This window comes from Vipera ursinii, assembly GCF_947247035.1.
Source record: "Vipera ursinii genome assembly, chromosome: 5".
Lineage (NCBI taxonomy): Eukaryota > Metazoa > Chordata > Lepidosauria > Squamata > Viperidae > Vipera > Vipera ursinii.
This window is the reverse complement of record NC_139518.1, coordinates 53,463,788-53,489,885: the sequence shown is the minus strand read 5'-3', so window position 1 is coordinate 53,489,885 and position 26,098 is coordinate 53,463,788. Positions and strand designations below refer to the sequence as shown.

The 26,098-nt window shown below is 34.5% G+C and overlaps 1 protein-coding gene across 2 annotated transcripts in view; it reads left to right on the top strand.

Moving 5' to 3' along the window:
- Positions 1-26,098, top strand: part of NRAP (nebulin related anchoring protein) — a 69,791-nt gene that overhangs the window by 34,863 nt on the left and 8,830 nt on the right. For both annotated transcript variants that reach the window (XM_083363766.1, XM_083363765.1), the window contains 18 exons: positions 698-802; positions 2,038-2,136; positions 4,948-5,052; positions 5,720-5,827; positions 6,056-6,367; positions 7,754-7,858; positions 9,444-9,542; positions 10,945-11,049; positions 12,383-12,490; positions 13,540-13,650; positions 14,728-14,925; positions 16,764-16,868; positions 18,061-18,159; positions 20,727-20,831; positions 21,639-21,746; positions 22,978-23,289; positions 24,538-24,642; positions 25,580-25,678. In XM_083363766.1, coding sequence (XP_083219892.1) covers positions 698-802; positions 2,038-2,136; positions 4,948-5,052; positions 5,720-5,827; positions 6,056-6,367; positions 7,754-7,858; positions 9,444-9,542; positions 10,945-11,049; positions 12,383-12,490; positions 13,540-13,650; positions 14,728-14,925; positions 16,764-16,868; positions 18,061-18,159; positions 20,727-20,831; positions 21,639-21,746; positions 22,978-23,289; positions 24,538-24,642; positions 25,580-25,678 — 2,388 coding nt within the window. The remainder of the gene's footprint in view (positions 1-697; positions 803-2,037; positions 2,137-4,947; positions 5,053-5,719; positions 5,828-6,055; positions 6,368-7,753; positions 7,859-9,443; positions 9,543-10,944; positions 11,050-12,382; positions 12,491-13,539; positions 13,651-14,727; positions 14,926-16,763; positions 16,869-18,060; positions 18,160-20,726; positions 20,832-21,638; positions 21,747-22,977; positions 23,290-24,537; positions 24,643-25,579; positions 25,679-26,098) is intronic.

Genomic DNA, 26,098 nt, shown 5'->3' with positions numbered 1-26,098 from the left:
CCAACAGTTTGTGTGAATAAAAATTTTATACAATTTTATATTTATAAAGTTGCATATACAACTTTATAAATTTATATACGTAGTTGTTATAAATTAAATCTTTATTTGCATTTATAGCCTTGGTGGAGCAGTGGGCTAATGCCTCCTTAAGTAACACCAGCTGCAGTGGGCTAATGCCTCCTTAAGTAACACCAGCTGCCTGCAATTAGTGCAGGTTCGCATCCCACCAGGCTCAAGGTTGACTCAGCCTTCCATCCTTCCGAGGTAGGTAAAATGAGGACCCAGATTGTTGGGGGCAATTAAGCTGACTTTGTAATAATGCCGCTTGGGGGCCCCCGAAAGCCCTAATAAGCAGGCATATACATAGAATGAAGGCTACTGCTAAGCTTGTAAGCCGCCCTGAGTCTTCGGAGAAGGGCGGGATATAAATGGAATTAAAAAAAAAATATTAGACTTATATCCCGCCTTTATTTTGTTCACTCCAGGATGGTATACATAATGTTCCTGTCTCCTAATTTCTCCATGACAGCTGTCTTGTCTGTGCTGAGCAAAAGGATCACCCAAATTGCTTTCACGTCTAAGGGAGGACTGGAAGTCTCTTAATTACTCTTGTTATACGTAGCTGGCCAATTTAATATATTTTAATAATGCCACTCTACTTAAAACATGTGAAATTTTATTTCCCCTTTCCTTTCAGCTTCAGTACAAAACTGACCTTCAGTGGATGAAGGGAGTTGGCTGGATAGCAGACCAAAGTATCAATATTGAACAAGCAAAAAAAGCAGGAGAACTCATCAGTGAGGTCAGTTTACTGATTTTATTCAAGTATTTATACTGCTGAAATCTTATAGAAAGGAAAAGCACTTGTACGTATGTTGATGGCATGACCCAGTGTTGTAGTTTTTCAAGCATGTGATTGACCAACTGTCAAACCACCAGTTGAATTATATTAAATTAAGAGCAACATTTTTTTTGCAAACAGAGAGGTTTGCAGAATTTAGCATTTTGTTAAAATACTGAAACTACTATTGCCAGTATAAGTTCCATCCTTTGCTTATCTGCAAGTAACGTCATGATGGACTTATAGAAGTAGTGGAGGTTGCCACATATTGGCAAAAAGTTTCCTGCTTTGATCGTTTGACTTCCCATACCATCTTTATTCCCCACATGTGTTCAAGGAGGGGGGAATACAGTTGAACTTGTATATGATACAGATACAAGTAAGTGGAGCTTGCAGTGCCATCTCAGTGCCTCATTATAGTTAGGAGTAAATGTCTATGATATTAAATCTTAAATCCATATCCATAGTAGTGCTTGTGGCACTTGATTGAGAAATTGGAGTGAGAAAGTATACGTGTTTATGTATTTAAGTAGCATACTTCAAATTATACCCATTTCAATTAAATATGAACGTACGTAAATAATGAAGAACATGATTATAATTAAAATCTCAACTACAAAAGCGCCGTGGTGGCACAGTGGTTAGAATGCAGTATTGCAGCCTAACTCTGCATTCCATTGCAAGGAGTTTGATTCTGGTCAGCTCAAGGTTGACTCAGCCTTCCATCCTTCGAAGGTCAGGAAAATGAGAACCCAGCTTTAACTTCAGAGTTGATAGCAATATTTTTAAAAAGAAACCTTGCAGTGCTACGTGACCTAGACTGGAAATGAATGGAAGGTGACATTGGTGACAATGTCTGAATCATCTTAAAATGTATTTTTACTGGAAGTTTTTAAGAAGAGACTGGCCAGCCACTTGTCTGAAATGGTATAGGGTTTCCTGCCTGAGCACAGGGTTGGACTAGATGACCTCCAAGGTCCCTTCCATCTTCTTCTTCTTCTTCTTCTTCTTCTTCTTCTTCTTCTTCTTCTTCTTCTTCTTCTTCTTCTTCTTCTTCTTCTTCTTCTTATTATTATTATTATTATTATTATTATTATTCTTATTCTTATTCTTCTTCTTCTTCTTATTCTTCTTCTTCTTCTTCTTCTTCTTCTTCTTCTTCTTATTATTATTATTATTATTATTATTATTATTAGAAAAAGTATCGACAGAGGGCTGATGCTCTAAGGTTCACAAGCATTGCAGACAGTTCCCAGATCCAACATGCGAAGAAAAGCCAGGAACTGCAGAGTGATGTGAGTCTGCTTTACCTTCTTTCTATATTGATTTGTTATTGTTAAAAACTAAAAAATCCCTGAGGACAAATTGAATGATTGACTTATTATGTGTCATCAAGTCAGTATTAACTCTTATTCATGTCAATAGTTTTTCTCCATGACAATCTGATCCTAACCTGGTCCTTCAGGTCTTCCAACAATGTACGCATTGCCACTGAAACTGAGTCCATCCACTTCTCTCCTGCTGCTCCTCTTTTCTTTCTTTCCATCTTTCCCAACATAAGAACCTTCCCAGAAAACTAGGTCTTTACAAATACCAGCAATGAAAAATAGGAAGATTTAGCAATGAACATTTTTCATTTCTTAGGTAAAGGTAAAGGTTCCCCTGCACATGCATGCTAGTTGTTTCCGACTCTAGGGGCCGGTGCTCATCTCCGTTTCAAAGCCAAAGAGCCAGCACTTGTCCGAGGACGTCTCCGTGGTCATGTGGCCGGCATGACTAGACGCCAAAGGCACACGGAACGCTGTTACCTTCCCACCGGAGTGGTCCCTATTTTTCTACTTGCATTTTTACATGCTTTCGAACTGCTAGGTTGGCAGAAGCTGGGACAAGTAACAGGTGCTCACTCTGTTACGCGACACTCGGGATTCGACCCGCGAAACTGCCGACCTTCTGATCGACAAACTCAGCGTCCTAACCCACTGAGCCACTGCGTCCCTTTTTCATTTCTTACATTGATTCATATGTAGTTCATCTGTGCTACTTAATGTTTGGCTTACTTAAATAATGTATCAAGATGTTGTTTTACCATTGTTTTGGGTATTGTGGTGATTAAGGCCATGTAGTAAACTACTAAGAAAAAACAACTTTACTTCTGCATATTTGTCCTCAGCAAGACTCTACTGTTTGTTGCTAAGGTTACGTGTCCGTCTTCCACAATTGCTAGACAGAATTGTTGAGAGTTAGATTGCAAGTTTCATAGATTATCATTGGCTGCATAGTTAGCAAGATGTTTAGATGGATTTGGCATTTTTATCCACCTACTGAGTCCTTCCCCAGGACCTGGGATGGCAGATGGTGTTTGATGGGTGTTAAAGGTATCATCACAAGATGTAACATGCTCCAAGTAAAGCTGCCTTTTGCAATTGACTGATGCTGAATTTATCAGTGCTGATAGTGTTCAAGTGGTGCTCTAGTTGCACCCAAGGCATTTTCTGGTAATATCTTTGCTATTATCTTAGTTTTATTTTGCCATAGTCCTTAGACTTCTGTTTATAGGTTTTTGTATTTTGTGGTTTTTTCCCAAGTTCTTTTTCTTTTGTTCTGCTGCCTCCAGATACTGCAGGGTCCAGTATCCAGACTTATTTTGTCTTTCTTAACAACAGTTGTTATGTCTGGGATGCTGTGTGGCAGGTGCTTGTCTACCTAATTCTAAAGTGCCAAAGACTTAGTTTCTCCATTTTCTATTACTTGGTCTATTTTGTAGTCTTGCTTGCAGGCAAAATAGGCAAAGTAATAGAAAATGAAGAAGCTAAACTGCTCTGGGATACTATTTTTATTATTCTGAAATCTTTCCATTATTTACAAAAGAGATATTGTACTACTTTATATTAGCATATTAGGGGAAAGCAGCCCATTCTGATACAGTATAATATGCAGAAGCTAGCATCAGCTGCAAACCAAGTTTTCACACCATATGTCAATGCTGCAAACATTGGGTGTTTTTGCTCTGACAATATAAGAGGCAGCCTTTTCCTTTAGATTGTTTTGCTTTGAATCAAATGAAGCTGGGGGGAGGAGAATGCTAACCCGGTAGTTTTAATAAGATAAGGAATGTCCTGCTACAGAAAGGAAGTGAAGCTTTGCATGTTAAACTAATTGGAGAATGTGATTTATGACATGTAAACTAAGGGAGGGAATTGTGTTTGGTACGATGTGTTCAAGGGAGGAGAATTCAGATTCTGGCATCCATCCATGTGTGCCGATGCTTCGTTCTCATTATTATAGACTTTTTAGAATAAACAATGCCTGAATGTTCTTTGGTCTGTGTCATTAATCGGAACTATGACACCATGAATAAGAAATTGTTTCATTCTCCTACTGTAATGCTTCTACTACTTACACAAATTGTTATCATAATATTATTGACAAATCCAATGCTTTACAAACTAGAATTTGGAGAAACAAAGTATATACACAAATAATTATGACTTCTTCATGAATTTATAGCTTCTTTATAAATACTAGACAAAAAATCCATCTTTGGCTTTCTTTAAAAGGATTACAATCTAAACTATATACTATTTTAGGTCATATGACTTTTTTCCCTATCCTTTCCTTTCCTTTCCTTTCCTTTCCTTTCCTTTCCTTTCCTTTCCTTTCCTTTCCTTTCCTTTCCTTTCCTTTCCTTTCCTTTCCTTTCCTTTCCTTTCCTTTCCTTTCCTTTCCTTTCCTCTCCTCTCCTCTCCTCTCCTCTTCCCTTCCCTTCCCCTCCTCTCCCTTCTCCCTTCTCCCTTCTCCCTTCTCCCCTTCCCTATTGGTGTATAAATTTATAGAAAAATGTATGGAAATCACCTTTGTTCAGTAATAAAGCATACAGACTGTGGGCAGAAAAACCCCTGTTCAATATCCAACATTTTATGCTAAGGTATGAAAAAGTCTGTTCTACCTGAAAAAGTCTACCTGAACCACTGTAGGTGTCAGTTAATGTCAACACTACTGGGTTAAAGGTTGGAGAAGGCATGTTTATATATTTGTAAGAACTAAGATATTTTTTTGTTGTGCCTTATGCCTCTGGATGACATGATTTTGTCTGCTTTTGTGAACAGATTGCATACAAATCAGCAAAAGAGGATTTCCTTCACAACTACACTATTAGCAAAGATGAGCCTCTATTCATACAGGCCAGAATAAATGCAGCAAATATTAGTGAGGTATGTTGAGTTTTGAATGCTATTTTGTATGGGGTTTATGGAGAAAGCCCGAAAGCTTACATTTTAAGTAATAGTAGAGAGTTGCTATCCTTGTGCAAGTTCTGGAACATTTCTGCCAAAATATTTTAGAAAGGCGCACAACCCTTGTGGGCATCCATACATTTATATATAATATACATTTGTATAAAATAAGAGCTCAACAATATCCCACAAGAATTTTGTGAATTATAATTTAGTGTGGATTCTGAGTCTCTGTTAGACAATGTTAGCTAGTTCCTGTCAGACAACTAGTGTCTAGTATTCATTAAGAGTGACAGGGTCTCTTTTTTGTTTTGGGATACAATTCCCAATAGCTCTATTCAGCATCACCTATGTCAGGAATAATGGAAGCTGAAATTTAAAGCATTTAGATTATCCCATTTGGGAAAAACCACCATAATTTTTTGCAGAACACCTGTGTTGCTCATATTGACACCTATAATAAGGATCTTCTTAATTTGGCCAATAGGGAAACAAACAAACTGGATTAACAATAGGAATTTGAGATGCATTTAAATAACGGGTAAAACAATACAATTGTGATTCCTTTTGGAGCTATTGGATGCAATTATAATGCCTGTGGTTCATGACAGCAAGCAAAATAATTGTGGTATTAACATATTTTTAGAAAATGTACAAGAGTAGCTGGGAGAAGCAGAAAGAGAAAGGGTTTGAACTTCATCTTGATGCTATACCATTCCTGGCAGCCAAGGCAAAGAGGGACCTAGCAAGTGACGTGAGTATTGAGTTGAAAATATGCTCCCTTAAGAATTATTAAAACTAGAATGAACGACTGCATCCTTGTTTAAACATTTTGCTAATCAATAAATGATATGTGATCAAGAAGAAACAGAATGCAGGACATACCTTTATAAGGAAGGTTACCTGGATCTGATTCCATAGTTAATAATGAGTAGACTATTTCCTTCTCCCTGCTGCCTTAATCTATTATTTTTCTCAACAGATAAAATACAAGGAGAATTATGAGAAGACTAGAGGAAAGTTGATTGGAGTGCAAGATGTGAGCCAAGACTCACAAATGGCTCACATGCTTCATGTATCCAAGTTGCAGAGTGACCTGGAATACAAAAAGGCATTTGAAGATGTAAAGAATCAATATCATGTGTCCATGGATATGATAAATCTTGTCCATGCCAAGAAAGCTCAGGACTTGGCCACTGATAGAGGATATAAGACAATCGTGCACCGCTATACAGTCTTGCCCACAGATATGAAGGTAGAATGGGCCAAGCAGGCTTATGGCTTGCAGAGTGATGTAAGTCCCAAAGTTCATTATTTTTACACAAGCTTATACTCTCTTAGCCATTTGTGGCTAATCATAAAGAATAACTTTAGATGGTTAATCTTTTATAGGTTTACTGATAAAAACTATGTTTTCAGTATATAATCAGTATATAGTCTGATTATATACTAAGACCATAAACACAATGGCTCGATCAAACGGTCAGGAGCTTGCTAAATTATAACTCTTAATATAATAAGTGATTCCAATATGGTAGGAGTTATAGTGTGTTCTGGTGTGGCACAATTTCTAAGTTAGGTAAAATGTACACTGTTTATCCTGGATCAAAAACAACTTCATTTATGGAATCCTGTGTGGATTTTTTTATACAACTTTGTGTAAATTCCTGATGGATCTGGAAATGTGTATATATTGCAAATTATGAAAGTGAGTACTTTTTCATAGTTAAATAATATTTACAAACCAATATTATGCTTCTCATTGACACCTATATGAATGGAAACTGTACTTAATATTTTTGGGTGAGCGTAGGCCACTATAATGAACAGATCAATGATGCAAAATACAATGTACTGTATTTAATAGTAGGATGTCTTATCTTGTGTTCCATATATATATATATATATATATATATATATATATATATATATATATATATATATGTATGTATGTATGTATGTATGTATGTATGTATGTATGTATATGTATATGTATATGTAAATGTAAATGGGGCTAATTTGACATCTTGGAATGGCAAGAAACTATGCCACCTATTTTCAGCAACCAATCATAGGTAGGTTTGAACCCCTATTATAGAGGCATGAGTATTTGTCTGATGTTGTTGAATTCACATTTCCCTCTTTCATGTAACTTTGGGTAGAATTAACACATGGGTTATTTGCACTGGCCTTTACAAAAAAAAGTGATTTAAATAAGTCATTCCTGTGTGCACCTTCACTAATTTCCTTTACTGCCCCAAATCTTTCCTATGGCTGTAACTCAATTCACACTTGGAGTAAGTCTTATCATACTCATTTGCCTTATTTCAGGAAAATAGAAAAAAAGATCTATGGAGAACCAACCCTGATTTTCATGACTGATATTTTGAGACTGTCAGAAACTTTTAGTAATCAGTAAAACAGAGTAAATAAATACGTTCCTCCTCAATGCATTTTCTTTTAAACCTTATAGCAAAAAGGTTCACTGTCAGCACATTCATGATCTCTTTTTCAATCCACCACCCTCCCTTTCACATTTCTTTCCACAGTTGCAAAGAAGTGAATAAAACAAAAGCAGGCTCTAATTTAGCTCAGTTGGTGTTCTGATGTGTGAGTTCTTTAGGTAGCATTTTTAATGTGTGAGCAGCCACAATGGAGCATTTTCATTTCCTTTTGTCAGAACCGATACAGAGCAGATCTGAACTGGATGAAAGGAGCCGGATGGATCGCCACTGGGTCATTAAATGTGAAGCAGGCTCAGAAAGCAGGAGAACTCATTAGTGAGGTGAGATTTCGTGACAGCTGCAGCGATACCTGCCCCATAATGCATGTAAAATGTCTGTATAAAATTAAAATAATTCCACTGAAAGGGGGAGAAAAGAAAAAGGCTCTCAAAACAAGGCATTGTAGTCATAATTAGAAGGAAGCCAGATACCAAACACAAAACAGTGGGAGTCCACATAGTCTTTGCAAAAGCAAAGGAGATGACAAGCAATATCATGAATAATAATAGCAACCAAACAATTGCTAACCCACCACCTTGCATTTTATTAATGAAGTTCATCAAGGCTTAACTTGTATATTTATGACTCTAATAACCAACTTTTGTTCAAGCTCTCCCCTTTTTTCAGTACAAAAAACAAAATGTAGCTTATAGTTGCTTCTGAATGCTACTTTCTAAGACATCGCCAGCAAATATTGTGAATGATTGAATATGCATACCTAGCAAGTAAGTTAAGAGGATTTAAGGATTCAAGAGAACTTTTGTGCAGTCACACTAAAGATGGTGCAATGACAGGCATGGTCATTTATAGCAGAAATACATTTAGTCTCAGATTTTCTAGTGTAGTTTTAGTGCTACTGAAGCTCTTTGACCAGACCAGCAAAACCACATAAGATATTTATGCTTTTACAATATTGTTTTAAGTAAGCAATATTCAGGCACTTGGCATAATTATTTTGCAGCTTTAATATTCTTACTATTGAAATGGCAGCACTTTGGAAATTGTGATTTTTACCAACTATATTTCACTTTTGCTTGTAATTATAATTTGAAGGAATGTATTTTCTAAAACATGGATTTCAAGTAGTCTTTGTCCCTAGCAACCCTAAGAATCTTTTATGTAATTGTTATCTTTATAGTTACGAGTGATAAGATGTTTTTAACTTTTGAAGCGTCTACCATTTTAAAAAAAATATTTTAAAATATTTTTATTACAACAGTTAATTTGGTGAATCAATTATTTTCACTTGTGGGAACAGCACAATAAAGATGCACTGCAATGTTAATGTAAATGTCACAATACAATGTCCTCGAAGTGAATGATATATATACAAATACAGGAAAAACATATGATTAAATATCTCATTTTTTGTGTAACTTAAGCAATAAGATAGGCTATCAGAAATGCCTCTTTGATTTGGCTTCAATGTTTATTATTTGTATTCATGACTTAAATCATCAGATTTCAAATAATGCACAAAAATATCATTGCGGTATTATATTCAAATAGCCATTTTACTTCAAGGGCTTACCAATATAGAATACTCCTTTGTATTTCAAACTTAGGGAGAATGCATGAGGGTTTTTTCATGGGATTCTGGGCATTTTATTATACACAATCCTCTTGATGAAATGTTTTCCTTAAATTTTAAGTGGAAACTAGTATGATCATACTAGTAAAAATTAGTTTTAAATGGAAACTAATTCTAATCTGAAAGTTATTAGGTGATAAACATGAAGAAAGAGGAATAATAATTATGTTTACACATTCACTCTAATCTCAAGGAACCTACAATTTTTTTTATTTCAAATAGCATGAAAGAGCAGCACAAAATTCACTGCTTTGATCTTTTTTTTTTCTCAACAGAAGAAATACCGTCAGCACCCATATGCTTTGAAGTTTACCAGTATTAAAGACACTCCTGAGATGATCCAGGCTAGAATTAGTTATAACCAGGCTGTGGATGTAAGTTGTAATGTATATACATTATGATTATAAGAGTGGTAGCCTCTTTGAATGACCTGATTGAAGCACTAGTTTTCTATGTCATTGACCTCATTCTCAGGAATAGAGAAACTTGTGTTAATGGAAACCTACCATTCTTCTAAAAAGCCTAGTAGAACACTCATATATAGAGAGATAAATTTGTAACCCTATCCTAACTCATACAGTTTGGTACATTAAGCATGTGTTTGCAATTGATTACCATATCAGCTTCATATTTGTAATACATATTTTTTCTCCTTAGGGAACATTTTAAATATGAATGTCTCTTTCTCTTACCAAAACAATTTTTAGCAATTCACTTATTTTACAATAAATCAATGCTAGTAATACAAATCACTTCAATCTTATACAGCCATGTACATAGATACTTCTAATCTACAGCTGATTATTTCTATAGTAATAGGTAATTCTGTGATGGATATACTCAAAGACAATACATGAGGAGATGAAAAATGATTTATGTTGTTTTATTTCAAATTTAAGTACAGCTTTCCACTTAGAAATAATCCCAATATAATGTAAAATAGAACAAGAAAATAATCAAATTAAATATAACATAAGTGCACAGCGAGATCTAAAGTCTGGGAAAATAATTATTACCTCATGGTGAAAAAAACAATACAGTAGATACCAGATAAGCATTACAGGGAAGTGGCATTTTTCTAAGTTATCACCACTGGCTCAGGAGAAGAATATGGATGGCATATTGATAAATAAATAAGCCTGGGAACCATATCATATTCATATTCAAGAGTTAAAATAATTATCTTATTCAGGACCTATAAATGAATAAATCTGCCATCAAGGATTTCAAAATTCAGAAAACAGCAAGAGATAATTCTGTCTTCCAGAGCACGTTGCCTGCAAGTGCTGTGTTTTAGAAAGGAATTTCTAGCACAAGGCAGCAGCATTTCGATTCTCCCCATTCACACTGAATTGAGATACTGGAATGCTATTCTTTGATAGAAGCTAATTAACATAGTAATATTTAAATAAAAAACCATTTAATGCTGTTGTGAATCATCACTTTATAAACTTTACCAATGTATATGATAAGCAAACAATGGCTTGGATGTATACCGAGGAAGGAATTCACGATTTGCCAAAAAAGGTTTCAGTACACAACTGGAAATAGCTGACCTCAAAGGGTGCTCCAGATTCTAGATACCACAACCTAAATTAACTCATTTTAAATCTCCAGTTAGTAAAGACAGTCACAAGAAAATTAATAAGGCTTAGATGAATTCTTATGTTGGCTATAGTTCTTGAATTAATTTTATAAGGATTCATTTGGGGGAGGGTGGGAGAGATATTATGCACAAAAACATGTGCCTTACAAATTATTTTCTGAATTTTGCAGAGGCTTTATAAAGAACATGGAGAGAATGTCAAACATAATTATACCCAAATAGCAGAACTTCCTGAAATCTTTCAAGCTAAGCAAAATGCTTTGAATATCAGTGAGGTAAGTTTTTTTCAGACACATCTTGACTTTCTTTATATTAATAGCTGTGATTTATGTAAAATGTATTTTTCTCTCTTTCTTGAGGATAAGTCTGATTGTAAATAAGGGTTTACAAGAACGGGCTTATGCATATGCATTTTTTGATGTTCTTTTCATTTTTAATAATGGCAATATTGCCATATTGTTGGCTGGTTTGGCTTTCTGAAAAGAAGATGCCAAGATGCCAAGACTGAACTGAGATGAAGTTTGGTGTTCTTATAACAAGTACTCAATTGTGACAATAAATCTTCCATAGTCTCCTTAAATCAAAGGGTGGAAGTTGCAAAATTTGCAACCAAGTTATTTGCATGGTAGTAACCTTACGTAATAGCAAGGAATCATTCAACTGTAGTTAAGTTTATGTTTTTCCTTATAGCACATATATCCTATCTTCTTGAGGATAGCTACCATTGCTTTTATTCAAAATGCCCCAGATTCAGTTTGCATTGCAAAAATAAAAAAATAAAAAATGGGTAGTTGGCCCAAATGTAATTTTCTATGATGCTTGGCTGCCATTTATGCTTCAGAATGCAATATGTTACATCTGGGGCATTTTAAGTGTTGATTTCTTCTTGCTAGTGCTGTTATTACTGACACCTTTTATGATAACTGCAAATTAAGATAAAAGAGAAGCTATTGCCAATACTAAAGGTAAACATTAATGGATATAAGCAAAATAGATTTGCTGCCCTTAGACAAGATAATAAAATGACTGCTTCAGACACATTGGACTGAATCTAGATTAACCTTTTTCAGATTAATCATAGTTCCAATTTGAATCAGTGGGTCTAACTGTCAGCTATTCAAGTTTGTCCAGGCAAGAAATCAAAACTATGAATACTAATATTAGCTTTATCATAAGATTACAGTAACAGAATCTTACAAATCTAAAAATACCTCTCCCCTCAATTGCCTTTACTTTCCAGAGAACTAGGGAGAGTCCCTTCTGAAATATTTCTTTCACCCTCGTTTCTGTTCGCTGAGATAGCTCTTCTTTGACTGTTGTCTCGGCTATAGTCCACTTCCTCCTCCTGTTTCCCAAGTTCATTCTGACATCCATTACACCAGCTGAAGCAGATTTCAAGATTCTGTCAGAAGTCAGCATAGCATCTTATATGAACTGTAACTCTAACAACCTACAATACTGACCTAAATAGAGAAGCCTATTTAATTAGAAACAAGTTAATTTATATAAGTTTGGGCTAGGCATTCTAGGTATAGAATGTATTGTTCTTTGTAGGGAAGAACATGCTTCAATAAATGGATGTTGGTCTTACTTACTATTTCCAAACAGACCCATTACAAAGAATCCTGGAATAAAATGCAACATGGTGGTTATAGACTGAAACTGGATGCCATTCCTTTCCAGACAGCAAAGGCTTCTAATGAAATTATAAGTGATGTAAGTTGATTTAGTAACAATGGCAAAGAAATAATTATAAGGTAAATTAGGTAAATGGATCCTAATGTACCTTTAAACATTATATTTGATACTGTATATTATATAATTTATATTGGCAAACTGGAAGGGGGAAGGGAAGATACTTTTAATGATCACTATTCTTTAAAATGGGTTTATTTAATATTAAAAGTCATCTTGGGATTTGAATATCAAAGTTAGTATTAGGACAAAGAAGAATATTCCCCCCACTGTCAATAAAATTCTTAAGGACAGTTGGAAAAGAGAATAAAATAGTATATAAAATTGCCTCTTATTTTGTCTGTATTGTAAACGATATGATAGATTAGAAATTGCTACTGAAACATTATGAAACCTATTCATTACTTTCAGTTGCAGTCTCCAAAAATACAATAGCTATTATATTATTATGAAGCTTTTTATTTTAAAACTAGGAAATTCAAATAACAGACTGAATTTACTTCTGAATATATTCTAGTATATTTTTTAGGTCAAACTATTCATCTATTGTTCCTCTTATTGCTTAAAAATGGTTTAGTGGTTTATTATTATTTAGAGTAATTCTTAAATGTTTTCTCCAAGTATATCAAGAGTTTAACTCAGAGATTTTAATCTAATCCTCAATAATATTGAGTTTATGCCATTGTATGGAGTTCAACAAATAAAACAAATGAGCAGGGGTGAGGAACTATTATAATGGGATTACATGTAACTATATTTGCAAAGGGTGTGAATATATAACACCTTGTGTCTTTAGTACCAGTTCTTACATAACAATTAGACACCAGCTGTTGTTTAAACAAAGTACAGGTTAATAAATGTAATTTGAATTTCTAAACCCACATTCCCTTTCTTGGAGAGCAGATGTATTCTAAACAAATTTGGTTTTGCCTGAATAAGGCCATTTGATACATATGACTTTATCTAAAGTCTTCACTATCAGAGAAGACAACAAAAAGCAATGTAAAAGTAGTTATTTTATTTCACTTTTCATGTTTTCATTAGGTTAATGTTTTCTTTCTCCTCCTCAGTATAAGTACAAGGAGGCATTTGAGAAAATGAAGGGACATTTGATTGGTCCCCATGGCTTGGAAGATATAAACACCTCTCACTTCATGCATGCAGCTTTGCTACAGAGTGATGTAAGTGGTATACTAAATCAACTTGTATCACTATATTTTTAATAAGCATACATTCAATTTGTAAGGATCAGCACATTCAAAATAATATAAATGGATGAGACTTTCACCTGTATTGGCATAAGAATATAAGAGTCTTTACAGAATTATCTAAAGTCTTATCTAATCCTATTTATTTCATCAACCAAGCAGATGCCTATCAAAACAAAAGAAAAAAATGCATGGATAAGACATAAATACCATAACTCCTTTCACCATCTTTTTCCAGTACCTGGTATTCAGGGCCAAGATGCCTCTGAAATATTATTATTTAAACCAGTGATAGCCTTGTCTTCCCTAAATAGGTTCTTAAGCTATCTGAGTTATTGTGCATCATATGATCTTGTTTCTGTGAGGATACAATAAAGGAGACCTGCATGTAAACTCCCTTAAGCTTTTGGAACTCAAATCCAACACAATGAGTAAAAAATAAAAATGATAACTTAATACTGCACCACTATTAAGTATGGAAATGGAAGGGAGGAAACATTGAGGAGCAATGCCAAAAGAAGAAGAAAGGAGAAAAGTGGATAGGACAAAACATTACAGTGGTTCTAATTTTCTTGCAATGTGATGATGATGACGACGACGACGATGATGATATTCTTTCAGTCATGTCAGATTCTTGGTGATTCTATGGACAAGCTCTTTCCATATTTTCTGACTTTGTATTATTTCTTTCAGTTGTTTTATGCTTTGGCTAGTGTTGGCTTTGTTCACCAATATAATACAGGCATTTTCAAAGAACACTTTTGAAATTACTAGAAAGACTTCTAAGACAATACTCATATGCTTAGGAACAGAATTCAGTAATGTGCTCATAATGTACCCCAAGCTTGTTGAGGAGCAAATAATAACAGTACATTCAAGTGGCCAGTTGTTTCCTGCGATTATATTGTTATTTTCTGTCCTGTTTCCTAGTTAGTAGTTATAATTATAATCGTAAAGTGAATAATTTCAAAAGAATTTGTCAGATTACTTTCTATGACTATCTTTTAAGTCATGACTGAAAAATAGCATTTGTTTTTACTTCCTTCTCAGATAAATTACAGGAAAGATTTTGATAATCAGAAGACCAAGTTCCACCTACCATTAGACATGCTGAATTTAGTACATGCCAGAAAAGTTCAGTCTTTGGTCAGTGATCAGGAATATAGACAACTGCTTCATGATTATACAGCGCTGTCAGAAGATATGAGGCTGCAGTGTGCTAAAAAAGCTTATAAACTACAGAGTGAGGTAAATTAAGTTCTGCAGACCATCTTTAACTGAGAGTTGAATAGCTTCTGTGAGACAGAGAGCCAGATCAATTTATGAAGAATTAGTGAAAATCACATTTGAAAATTGGGCAAGGTCAGATTTAAACCAACGTGGGGCTATGCCCAAAGAGGGCTGAGCCATTTAAAGTATAGTTTTATAATAATAACTTATACCTTTATAATTAATTATTTTCATCCCTTAATCAGTATAAATATGCCTCCCCATTCTGCTCCTATAAAAATTTAAATCTGAGTTTTAAGAATATATTTTCTAATATATTTATGTACTCTGTATACTGGGTTTATATGCTGCTCCAATCCAATAGGTCTCTTGAATGACTTACATTCAGTTCCTAAAATAACACCCCACTTTCTGGAACTCATCAGGAGTCCAAGGAGCTGTCCTTACTTGGTAGACAGGAAAATGTTGTTCAGATGGAATTTCAACCCAAAGCCATTATCCTCCAGACATTCCAGCCAACAATTAAATCTCGGTGGAATTGCTTAGGAATCTTACCAAGTACCCTCTGGAAATGATTGGATTCCACAAATGTCAGCAATAGTCTAGTCTCCTTGTTGACATAATTGACACTGTGCAATAGAAATTAGACAAAGGACATATATTAATCAGACTGTATTGTGCATATAACATGCATCTCCCAGGTTAGTTTGGTCTATAACAATAATTGTATGAAATTCTGGAATTTCTGAAAGCCCAACCAGAGATGGTAGGTTGCAATTCTCTAACTCCATGAGCTAGAGAACTCTACCCCATCCTGATAATGGAATCTAGCAGCCCAAGAAATTATGCTGCCCACCACTGGAAAAAAAATGGTGCAGTAACAGCAGGGCAATTGGCCTAACCCTGTGGCCCAGTGCCTCCAGTCTTTTGTAGAAGATTATGGATGCCAGTAGCTACTCTACTTTCCTAGACCCTGAGTTCATGCTTTCTGCCCAAATGAAATTTGAAAGAACACATTTTGAGGTGAACAGCTGGTTTTTGTTAGAAGAAACCAGATCTATGCTCACATCCATATCAAACTGTGGACAAGAAGACATTATTTGTTACAGATAGACTGTAACATTAGGCATTAAGAAGCAGTAGCCAAAGGAGCTTCCAAAAACCTTGCTATGAAGGCTTTGAGGCTGAAATAAAATGTCCATAGATGGAGACTGGTCTCAAATACCTTTTTCCCCAGGTAGGCTGGCTATTGCCTATTTTTTTTCTCACTCAGCAATACCTAAATCTTTGTATCTAGATTCTCCCTAACTATTAAAAAATGTGTAAATTACGTGTGTGTGTGTGTATTCACACATATGTACATACATTAGCGTAATATCCGCTGTTACAACCGTGACACTAAAAAAGTAGTAGCTTAAAGTTTTTAGAGTGAGTATAAACATGATCATTTCATCAGTGTAGGGTTTTTGATTGATATGAATGATTTTAGACGAAATATCAAAAATAATTTATAATTTTATACAGAATTGACTTCAGAATTAGGTATTGTTTTCCAGCAATAGATAGATATAGATAGATAGATAGATAGATAGATAGATAGATAGATAGATAGATAGATAGATAAGAGTTATGTAGAAATAGATAGATAGACACACAGACAGACAATACTGAGCTAATGTTTTGTGCATGTAAATGAAAGTGTGTTTAAACGCACCATCATGAAATAAGGAAATTCAATTCCAGCATGCTTGAAAATTATATAGGTTTCATGTAACATATGTTATTTATAATGAAAGCATTTGAATAAATGCTTCTTCGTTCTGTGCTATCACTTAGTTTTGATTGGTTTCTCATAGAATTTATACCGATCTGACTTGAACTTTATGAGAGGAGTTGGCTGTATCATACCCGGGGCCTTGGAGATTGAAGCAAAGAAGAAAGCTTCTGAACTCATCAGTGAGGTAACAAAAGATGTTTTTGATTTCTCCACTACAAACAAGGTTTTGCCAGATGTCTGTGTAAAACTGACAAAGAGGCTTCCTGATTAAGGGTGGGCTTTCATTCCCACCCTTCCTCTTTATTTGATCACTCAATTTATATCCTGGATGAACTGAACGGAGTTCAAGGTTTTGCAGACCTTGATAACTACTTTCACAAACTTTCTGTTCTGTAATCAGGACCCAAGTGATTGGTACATTAGGGTGATCCTTTGTAGAAGCAAATTCTCCTTTCCAGATGAAAGGAAGCTTGTGTTTTTATATTAGACATAGAATCACATTTCTCAAAACCCAAGTGACTCTATATAAGTGGCCTGGATAGAAAATTACTCTTCCTCATTACTATGCACTCTCTCTGTCTCCTTCTCCTGCTCTCTCATCTCACTCTTAAGTTTTTCTCCAGAGCAAAAGAATGGGTCAATAATAAGGCAAAATAAAGACCAAAACAGATATAATGGCAGAAACCACATTTTTAAAATGTGCATGCGATTTCCTTTCATGTATAAACATGGTGTAAATGTTTTTCGTCAAAACATCCTAGAGGTGAGGACAACTGAATCTCCCCCTCCTGCCCTCTTCTTGCTCATAGGTCCAATCTCTTTTTAAATGTCCTGTCTGAAGAAGCCTCTCTGGATTAAAAAGGCCTTTTAAAAGCAGAAAAGGCAGGGGCAGTGAGGTGTTCAGCTTTTATCCTTTTGGGGCATGTCCTATTCCATATGTGTTCTAATATATGAATAAACAGACCCAACCAGCCGGCTTATTTATCCTTTGAAAGCCCTTATATGAATGTAGCTATTATTGATAAAAGAGGTCCAACTTTTTCTAGCTCTAATATAAGTATTTCTTTCAGGAATTTTAATAAAAAATATTAGTTCTGAATTGATCTAATATATATTTGTTTATTATTTCCATCAAAGTGCTAAGATGTAGCTCAAAAGAAGTAATGCCAACAACTAATTTTCAGGGATTGCTTTTACTATGCAGGCCCGGTTAATAATATGGAGGCAAGGGATTAAAATGATATACTGTACAGGTCAATAGATTGCTATATGTTACAGATTCTGTGTAAAGTACTAGCCAAATCTGTAGCATTGAAAATATAATGTCCTTATCTTGCATTCCCTCCTTTTGTCTGCCTCTCGCTGTGTGAATTCAGAGTAAATACCGTCAGCAAGCAAATTCCTTCAAGTACACATCAGTGACAGACTCTCCTGGCCTCCTTCATGCAAAATTCAGCAATATCATTGCTAATGAGGTAGGTTCTGCTAACATGGATCAGAAAATACCCTCTTTAAAATGCAATATATGGGGAGGGAGGAAAGCAGCATGCTCTGAGAAGTGTAATATACTAGGGGGGAAAAGGGGGGGTGGAGGAAAGCACCAACAATTTATCCTTTAACATCATGAGATCATTTTTATTATTTATAGAGAAGCTTTTAATATCTCTTTGTCAATCAGACTGACAAAGAAAACAAATCAGAGCAGTTATTTCATAGTGACTCCTGCAAATGACTTCTCTTTTGTTCTTGAAAGCAGCCATAATGCAAAAGGGTATACAGGAAGTACAGTCTCAAAGATAGTTAACATCAATGTGTTCAAAAACTCACTTAAAGCACCAGAGGCCAAGAATCTTCCTTCTGATTTTTCAAACTATTCAGGAGACCTTTGCAGATTCATTGCACCATTAAAATTAAAATAAAATAAAATCCACCTTTGGAAACTGTTTGGTCCCCTAACCTTCCTTGCCATGATTTTTTTTTTCAGAGTAACATTGAATCTTTATGGAAATGTCATGAAATAAGGCTTTAGCAATCATGGATTAGTGCAGTCTTATTTCTGTAATTTGTAGGTTCGTTCTTTTCAACAACTTTTTTTTAGCATTGTAACATTTTTTTTCCAATTAGTAAGATTAATTAATTAAAATATTGATTGAGAAAAACATTAAATACTGAATATATTATTACATATTAAATAATAAATCAGATTAATGGGTAGAATATTTTGAAATTTTTAAAATGCAAATGTTTGTAAAAAACAAGAGATGCAATGTGGGAATATGCTTTTATTCTGTGTGAGAGAAATTGTACAGTGCTTTTTTGTAAAGATTTTTGTTCGCATGGGATTATGATTTTCTTTATTTTTATTTCTATACTTTAAAAACTCTGCCAGCTGTGTATTTATTAGCTGGATGAGGTTGAATGCAAGGAACAAATGTTCCTCTTTGCACACACACACACACACACACACACACACACACACACAAAAAGAGAGAGAGAGAGAGAGAGAGAGAGAGAGAGAGAGAGAGAGAGAGAGAGAGAGAGAGAGAGAGAGAGAGAGAGAGAGAGAGAGAGAGATGTTTTCAACATCAGGAGGCTCAAAAATAACACCCAGATTGAAATCTTCCCCATTTTGGGAGATCCAAGGATTGAGTCCATTAACAATATCATCTGGTTGAGGTGACTATTTTCCTTCTATTTCAAGAAAAAAATAATAGAAAAAATCTCCTGTTTTAGGGAAAATCCACAAATCTCCAGCTATTTTTTTATTCCTAGCATTTTCTCTGCAAGTATAGACTCCACTGTTTTTAGATCAACTGAATGATGATACATTTATTGGAACAGGAATTGACTGACCAATTTTTCCCCAAGCCTGACGTCCTGGCTAGGAGTGACTAGCTCAAAGTCACACAGTCAGATTTCACACTTAAGGCTGGATTATAATTTACAGCCTCTGGCCTGGTGCCTTAAGCATTAGACCAAACTAGGTCTCTTCTACAGCTATATGTGTCATTGAAAAAGAAAAGTATGGATATGATTGACATCCTAATATTCTGTTTCATCTGGCCTCGTACTTTCTCTTTGAATTATTGTGGGAAATTTCTCTTTTAGTTTGCACCCAGTACATCCCCAGTCATTCCCGATATCCAGATCAGAGAAAGTATACATACTATTCAGCACAGCTAACAAAAATGTAGTTTGATGTTTATTTATTAAACATCGGCAAACATCAAAAACATTTGCTGGCAAAAATGGGATAAAAGGCAGGCAAAAACAGAGAAAAAGCAAGACGTGAACAACAGGCAACAAAATTACATTATTTGTATACTTAGATCTAGGCACAGGAACTTTCCGAAGTTGTTAGTGGGGACAGCCCCACAATGGCCTGTTATTCCATTAGCTTCAACCCTTTTATGTATATAATATTATTATAATTGTGTATATAATAGTGGCAGAATAGAAATGGAAAGTAGGATGCTGGCAAATCAAATTCTATTCTGAGCATGCAGTGAACATGAAAGAAACAATTTGGTGGGTAGAAATAATGAATCCACTGTGAAAAAAACAGGGTATGTATGTACGTATGTACGTATGTATGTATGTATGTATGTATGTATTTATTTATTTATTTATTTATTTATTTATTTATCCATCCTATTTCTAAACCATCCTTCAGATGGGAAAATAGCAGTTGCAAGCAACAACAATTGCGGCAATGCAGTAGGGAGCACTGCTTTTTCTTTCTTTTTCTGCACAGAGAAAATTGATTACGCTTTCATTAGTGTTATTGATTCTCTTCAATTGTGGACGTTCTTAATCAAAGTTTCCAGTTTTGCACTGGAGATAGATCCATATTTTGTGCAAATATGGCAAATGTGTATGTATGTATGTATTTTCACTAAAATAATTCAAAACGTGTGGTATTTAAGAAATATAGGTTAAAAACAAATCCAAACCTGCGACTATACTTGCATTTTAAAAATACAGCTAGATAACATTTTAAAGAAATTTTTGTTAACCAGACTTTTAAAAACAATTCTCCTAGCGCCTGTACAAAGCAGCAGGAGAAGACACTTTGCATCACTGTAGGGTAACCCTAGGACTTCCTGAGTTTGAAAGGTCAAAAATGAATGCAATGAACATTAGTGAGGTAAGTGCTTACTTTAGTCTTAATAAATAATTTCTCCTTAATAAGTGTATTTAACCTTCTATTCTATAAGGGAGAAGTTGAAAGTTTTACCCATTTTACCAATATGTATGAAATGTAATTGCTATTTTCTGTCCTTGATCCTCTGTCAGAGTAGTTGTGGTTTATCAATTTATAATAATTTAAACCTCTGTGTTGCATTTTATATTTGGCTGCCATGATTCTTTAGCAGGAAAACCTGTCTGCTCTCAGTGGTGATAATTTTAATTCCCTTTTGCATCTATTATATCAGTATCTTAAATCATAGGCATTGCTGCATTTAAAATTTGCATATTCATTTTTTCACTTTTTATTGAAAATGATCTTTATGCTGACATTGGTTCCAGTGTAGTGAATTTTCAGAATTAAATATTCTGTGGTAAGATTGTTGTAATGATTGTAGTTGTTTTGGGGTGTTAATATTTGGGCAGAAGTACTATCTATCCTGAATTTTTCACCTTCTTTTCCTTCCTAAATTAATGTGGAAATAGAAGGAGCCAAGAATATGAATAAGTGCCTGCCAAAAAGATCTGGGTGAAAATTTCTATTCACATCAAATACATATATTTTGTAGGTGTCTCATGATTGTTTATAGATGTAATTATTCGTATATAAATTGAACAATCCATATAAAGATGGATTTACCATTTGATATGTTTATTGAATTGTTTTTATTTGATTTGATGTGAAGAAGCATCTTTTTAAAAGTGACAAAAACCTATGTGAACTATTTTGAAACCAGGAAATCTAAAGTTGCCATTTCCACTTTAGGCAAAATACAGGAAATCTTGGCATAATCACTGTGCTCAGGGTTATAAATTGACAATGGAAGCCATCCCTTTCCAGACTGCCAAGGCCTCCCGAGAAATTGCCAGTGATGTGAGTTGAATTATGCAGCCTTCCATCTTGTCTAATTTTTGTTAACTTCATGTAATACATTGTAGAAAGCAGATTTTACTGAATTAAAGCAGCTCCATAATGACGTGAGACAAGGATGTGAGATAGAATGTATTACTTATGAATGAGATTCTTTGTGTGAATTAAAAAAAAGTCACGATTAATCAGAAACAAAGCAGGACTGAAGCTCTTGCAATGGGAATAGGAGAAAGAAAAATATCTCTGGATGTTCAGTTCAGATTTACCCAAAACATCCAATATGATATCAATCCATGTAAATATATAATCCATTTATTTCCTTGGGTATTCCAGTAAAATAGCTAAGGGGGAATAAACAGAAATTTATGTCCACATTTGACTGTAATATATTATTTTCTGCTTTTAGAAGCTCAATGTTTTTTATGGGAATTACATTCTTCACTTTCCTGAAACAAAATGCACCCTCCCAAAGTCAAGTAATAAGACCACTATGAGCAATATTCAGACTTTTGCTATCATAAAAATGCTACTTTTCAGAGCAGCAGTGGTACCCATACAATCTGTAGATTTGTTCTCTTTGTTTATTGTGAGAATTCAATATTTGAACCCTTTTCCTGAATTCCCAATGACTTCTTGCAAGTACCATTTCTCTAGAGGATTTCATATATTTCAAGCTATATTCAAATGTAGCATCTTTTGCATAACAATAAGCATTTTGGCTACATCAAAATAACTTTCAGATAAACAGAACATAGCCTGAGTCTTGCTGAGATATGCTTATGAACCTGTTATGTCTTTGATGATACTGAAACACTGATGTGGCAGTGTACGAATAAAACAGATGCAGATGCTCTCACCTGTATAATGCTTCACCTCATATTCTTCTGCTCTCGTTGCTCAGCTTTCCTACCTAGCAGCAAGTTCCTCAAACACTTAATCACTGAATTCAAAAGGACTTTCTACAAAATCTCACTTTTTTCACATATAGAATCCTGTTGTTCAAACAATACAATTTCTTTTGGCATGTGCTGATCAGAGCCAAGTTTTTAACGTGTAAAAGATGAAAAGTGAACAGAAGCACAACACCAATAAAATATATGATGGCTCTTTCATGCATTGAATTGTTCACTGTGGTGAATGTTTTTTTTAATATATGTAGACATAAAGCTTACTTTTTAAAGCATCACAGATGCAAAGGTGCAAGATAAATCCTGTTTTCTTTTTTCCATCACAGCTGCAGTACAAGCACAACTTTGTTTCTGAGAGGGGAAAGCACATTGGTGCCAGAAGCATTCTGGATGATACCAATCTGCTACACTGCTTGCATGCTGCTAAGTTACAGAGTGAACAGGAATATAAGAAAGGCTCCAGAAATATCTGTTCTCAGTACAATCTCCCTATGGACATGGTTAATCTAGTTCATGCTAGAAAAGCCCAGAATCTTATCAGTGACCAGGAGTACAGGAAAAGATTGCATCAGTACACAGTGCTCCCTGAAGACTTGAGGATGAAGTGGGCCAAAAAAGTTAATTTGCTGCAAAGTGAGGTAATGCATATGCTTGAATGTCAGAGGTTAAAATAGTGTAACACCTAGACCAGGGGTAGGCACCATTGGCTCTTTTATGACTTGTGGACTTCAACTCCCAGAATTCCTGAGCCAGCACAGCTGGCTCAGGAATTCTGGGAATTGAAGTCCACAAGTAAAAAAAAAGAGTCAAAGTTGCCTACCCCTCATCTAGAGAATTATCTTGGACAGCCAACAACAACACGGTGTAAGATGAATCAAATTAAGTATTGCTAACTTTACTAAATAAATAGGCTTTTTATTATATACAGAGTTATATCTTTTAAAGTTTTTCTGCACCTGTCCATTCTGAAGGGCATGGTTGATTAATGAATTCAGAGCATTTTTCAGAAGTTATGCTAAAATATTTTATTAATTCAATTTTGGTATTGAGTTAATAAATAGAACATTGAGATAAACAGGTATACATGAAGTACAGTACTGTTGGCTAGAAGTTTACCCAAATCAAAGCAAAAGCATATCAGTTCCTGTTTTTCTTACTTCACGGTACATTTTATAGATACCAAACCCAAATTAGTACTTTTTAGAATGCAGTTTAAAAGCATTCAGCCAACTGGATCTTTTTAATGACAGCTAATGATAACAAAGAATCATTCTTGGATTCCTCCCTAAGCATAGCTAAAACAAAGCAAATTTTTGCTTTAAATTACAAACCGAAGGAATTGGTAAAAGTGCTGTTTCAGTAAGTAGGATCAATCAATTAATCAAACAAACAAACAATCAGTCTCTCAAATGGGAAAATGGTGCACCATAGGGCAATGACTTTTTTTTTGAATCAATATATCTCAAAAAGGCTAACTAAATAATGCATTCAAAATCCAAGATCCATTACTCCTGGGGGATTGAAATATCAAGTTCTTTAGATCAGTAGTACTGGCCATGCTGCTTTTGGTCACCTGCCATCACATGATTATAATTTCCAATGCTTCCTTTCAGTTTTCCATAAGCAAAGTCAATGGGAAAGCTAGCAGGAAGTCAGAACTTGCTTCTGCTCTCCTTGCTTTTTTGCCTGCCCATGATCATTCTGTTTATCAGTTTAGGTAAGGAAACATCTCTGAAATGATGACCCCAAAATGATGTCTAGTCTTTCCTAAGTTTGTCAGTGATACATTATTTATTCCCAAAGGAACAATTGAGTGCCTCAGAAAATATAAATGCAAATATAAATCAGGGATCATTCTCACGTTTTGCTTTTGTTTTTATTAATAGTTTTCCTACAAATCAGATCTGAATTGCATGAAGGGAGTTGGCTGGATGTCTCTAAGATCCCCTCATATAGAAAATGTGAAGAAGGCTGGAGAACTCATCAGTGAGGTACTGCTAACTCTTTTATGGGATTGTGCATCTGTAAAATGTGTATGCCATCAAGATTCTTCCCTAAACCATCATTATGATATGAAAGCCTGGACGGAGGGCATGTATTATCAATATCAGAGCAGACCTAAAGACCTTTCTCCTTATACCAGTATAACTAATTTACAAAATGGAACATGAGATATTCTGAGTGCATTTGTTTCTATAGGATTTTTTGTTTTTGATTTATATGTATATCACTGCCATAATTTATTTATTTAATTTATTTAAATTAAATAAATTTATGCATTTAATTTATGTAAATAAATGTATTTATAAATATATTTATTTAATATATTTAGTAATGCCAGTTAGCTCAGTAAAAGTGAACACTAAAAATATTTTCCCTGTTTATTTATTGCATTACATAATAATAATAGTTTTAAAAAGTAGTTTCCAAATCCAATAACATCATATTTCTGTTAGACAAACCATTCTTCCAGCCTAGATAAATAATAGATAAATAATAATTTTTAAAAAAACAAGAAACGCTATTGAGGATAATAAGGAAAATTATATTGACAGCGAATTGATTGATTACCAAAAAATGAGGAGAAAAATAGGTAGCTTAAATCCAAAACAATGAGAAAGTATATGGAAATGACTCAGAGAGACACCTCCACCCTCATTCACATTTGTATAAGAAAGAGAGAAGGTACAGTACAATCAGATCTGAAAGTTTCTGTTATTTTAGCTAATCTCAATAAAGTAGCTTTACTTTCCTGTGATACTGATATCCTGGTCTGGTTTATCTAGTGGGGCTAATAGCTATATTATACACAAAAATCTATTAGGTTACATTGAACCTATAATGAAAATGTTATGTTACAAATGACATCATTTGTATGGAATCTTCTTTATTATACTTTGTCAGTATTGCCCTTTGTTCTTTTTTCAGACAAAATATCGTCAGAAACCAAACAATCTCAAGTTCACGACAGTTACAGACTCTCTGGACTTTCTCCATGCAAAGAATAGTTACATTCAATGCAATGAGGTAGGTTGGGTATCTATGATATTGTAAGTCATAAATAATTGCCCTCAACCTTATAGAATACTGCTTGGAACCATGGTATTAGAAGAAATGTTATTGCTACAAATAAACTGATTTTTGCTGGCTGTCACACATATAGTAAATTACATAAAATAACAGTGGCAAAATATGTTGTGAATTTTCAAGGTATCAATTTATCCCTAATTTATATATTGGACTTTAGGTTTTTTTTTACTGCAGCATTGAAATCTATGAACCAGGGTCTACTGCAGAAGATACATATTTATAATTCATTACTTCGCAGCCCATGAATTTGTTCTGAACAACAGAAGTAAATGAAACTTATAATCTTTCCACCACAGTTACAGACAGACAGATGGTAGAGAGGTGATCAATTCTGCTGATTCTAAATTTCCAAGTTAT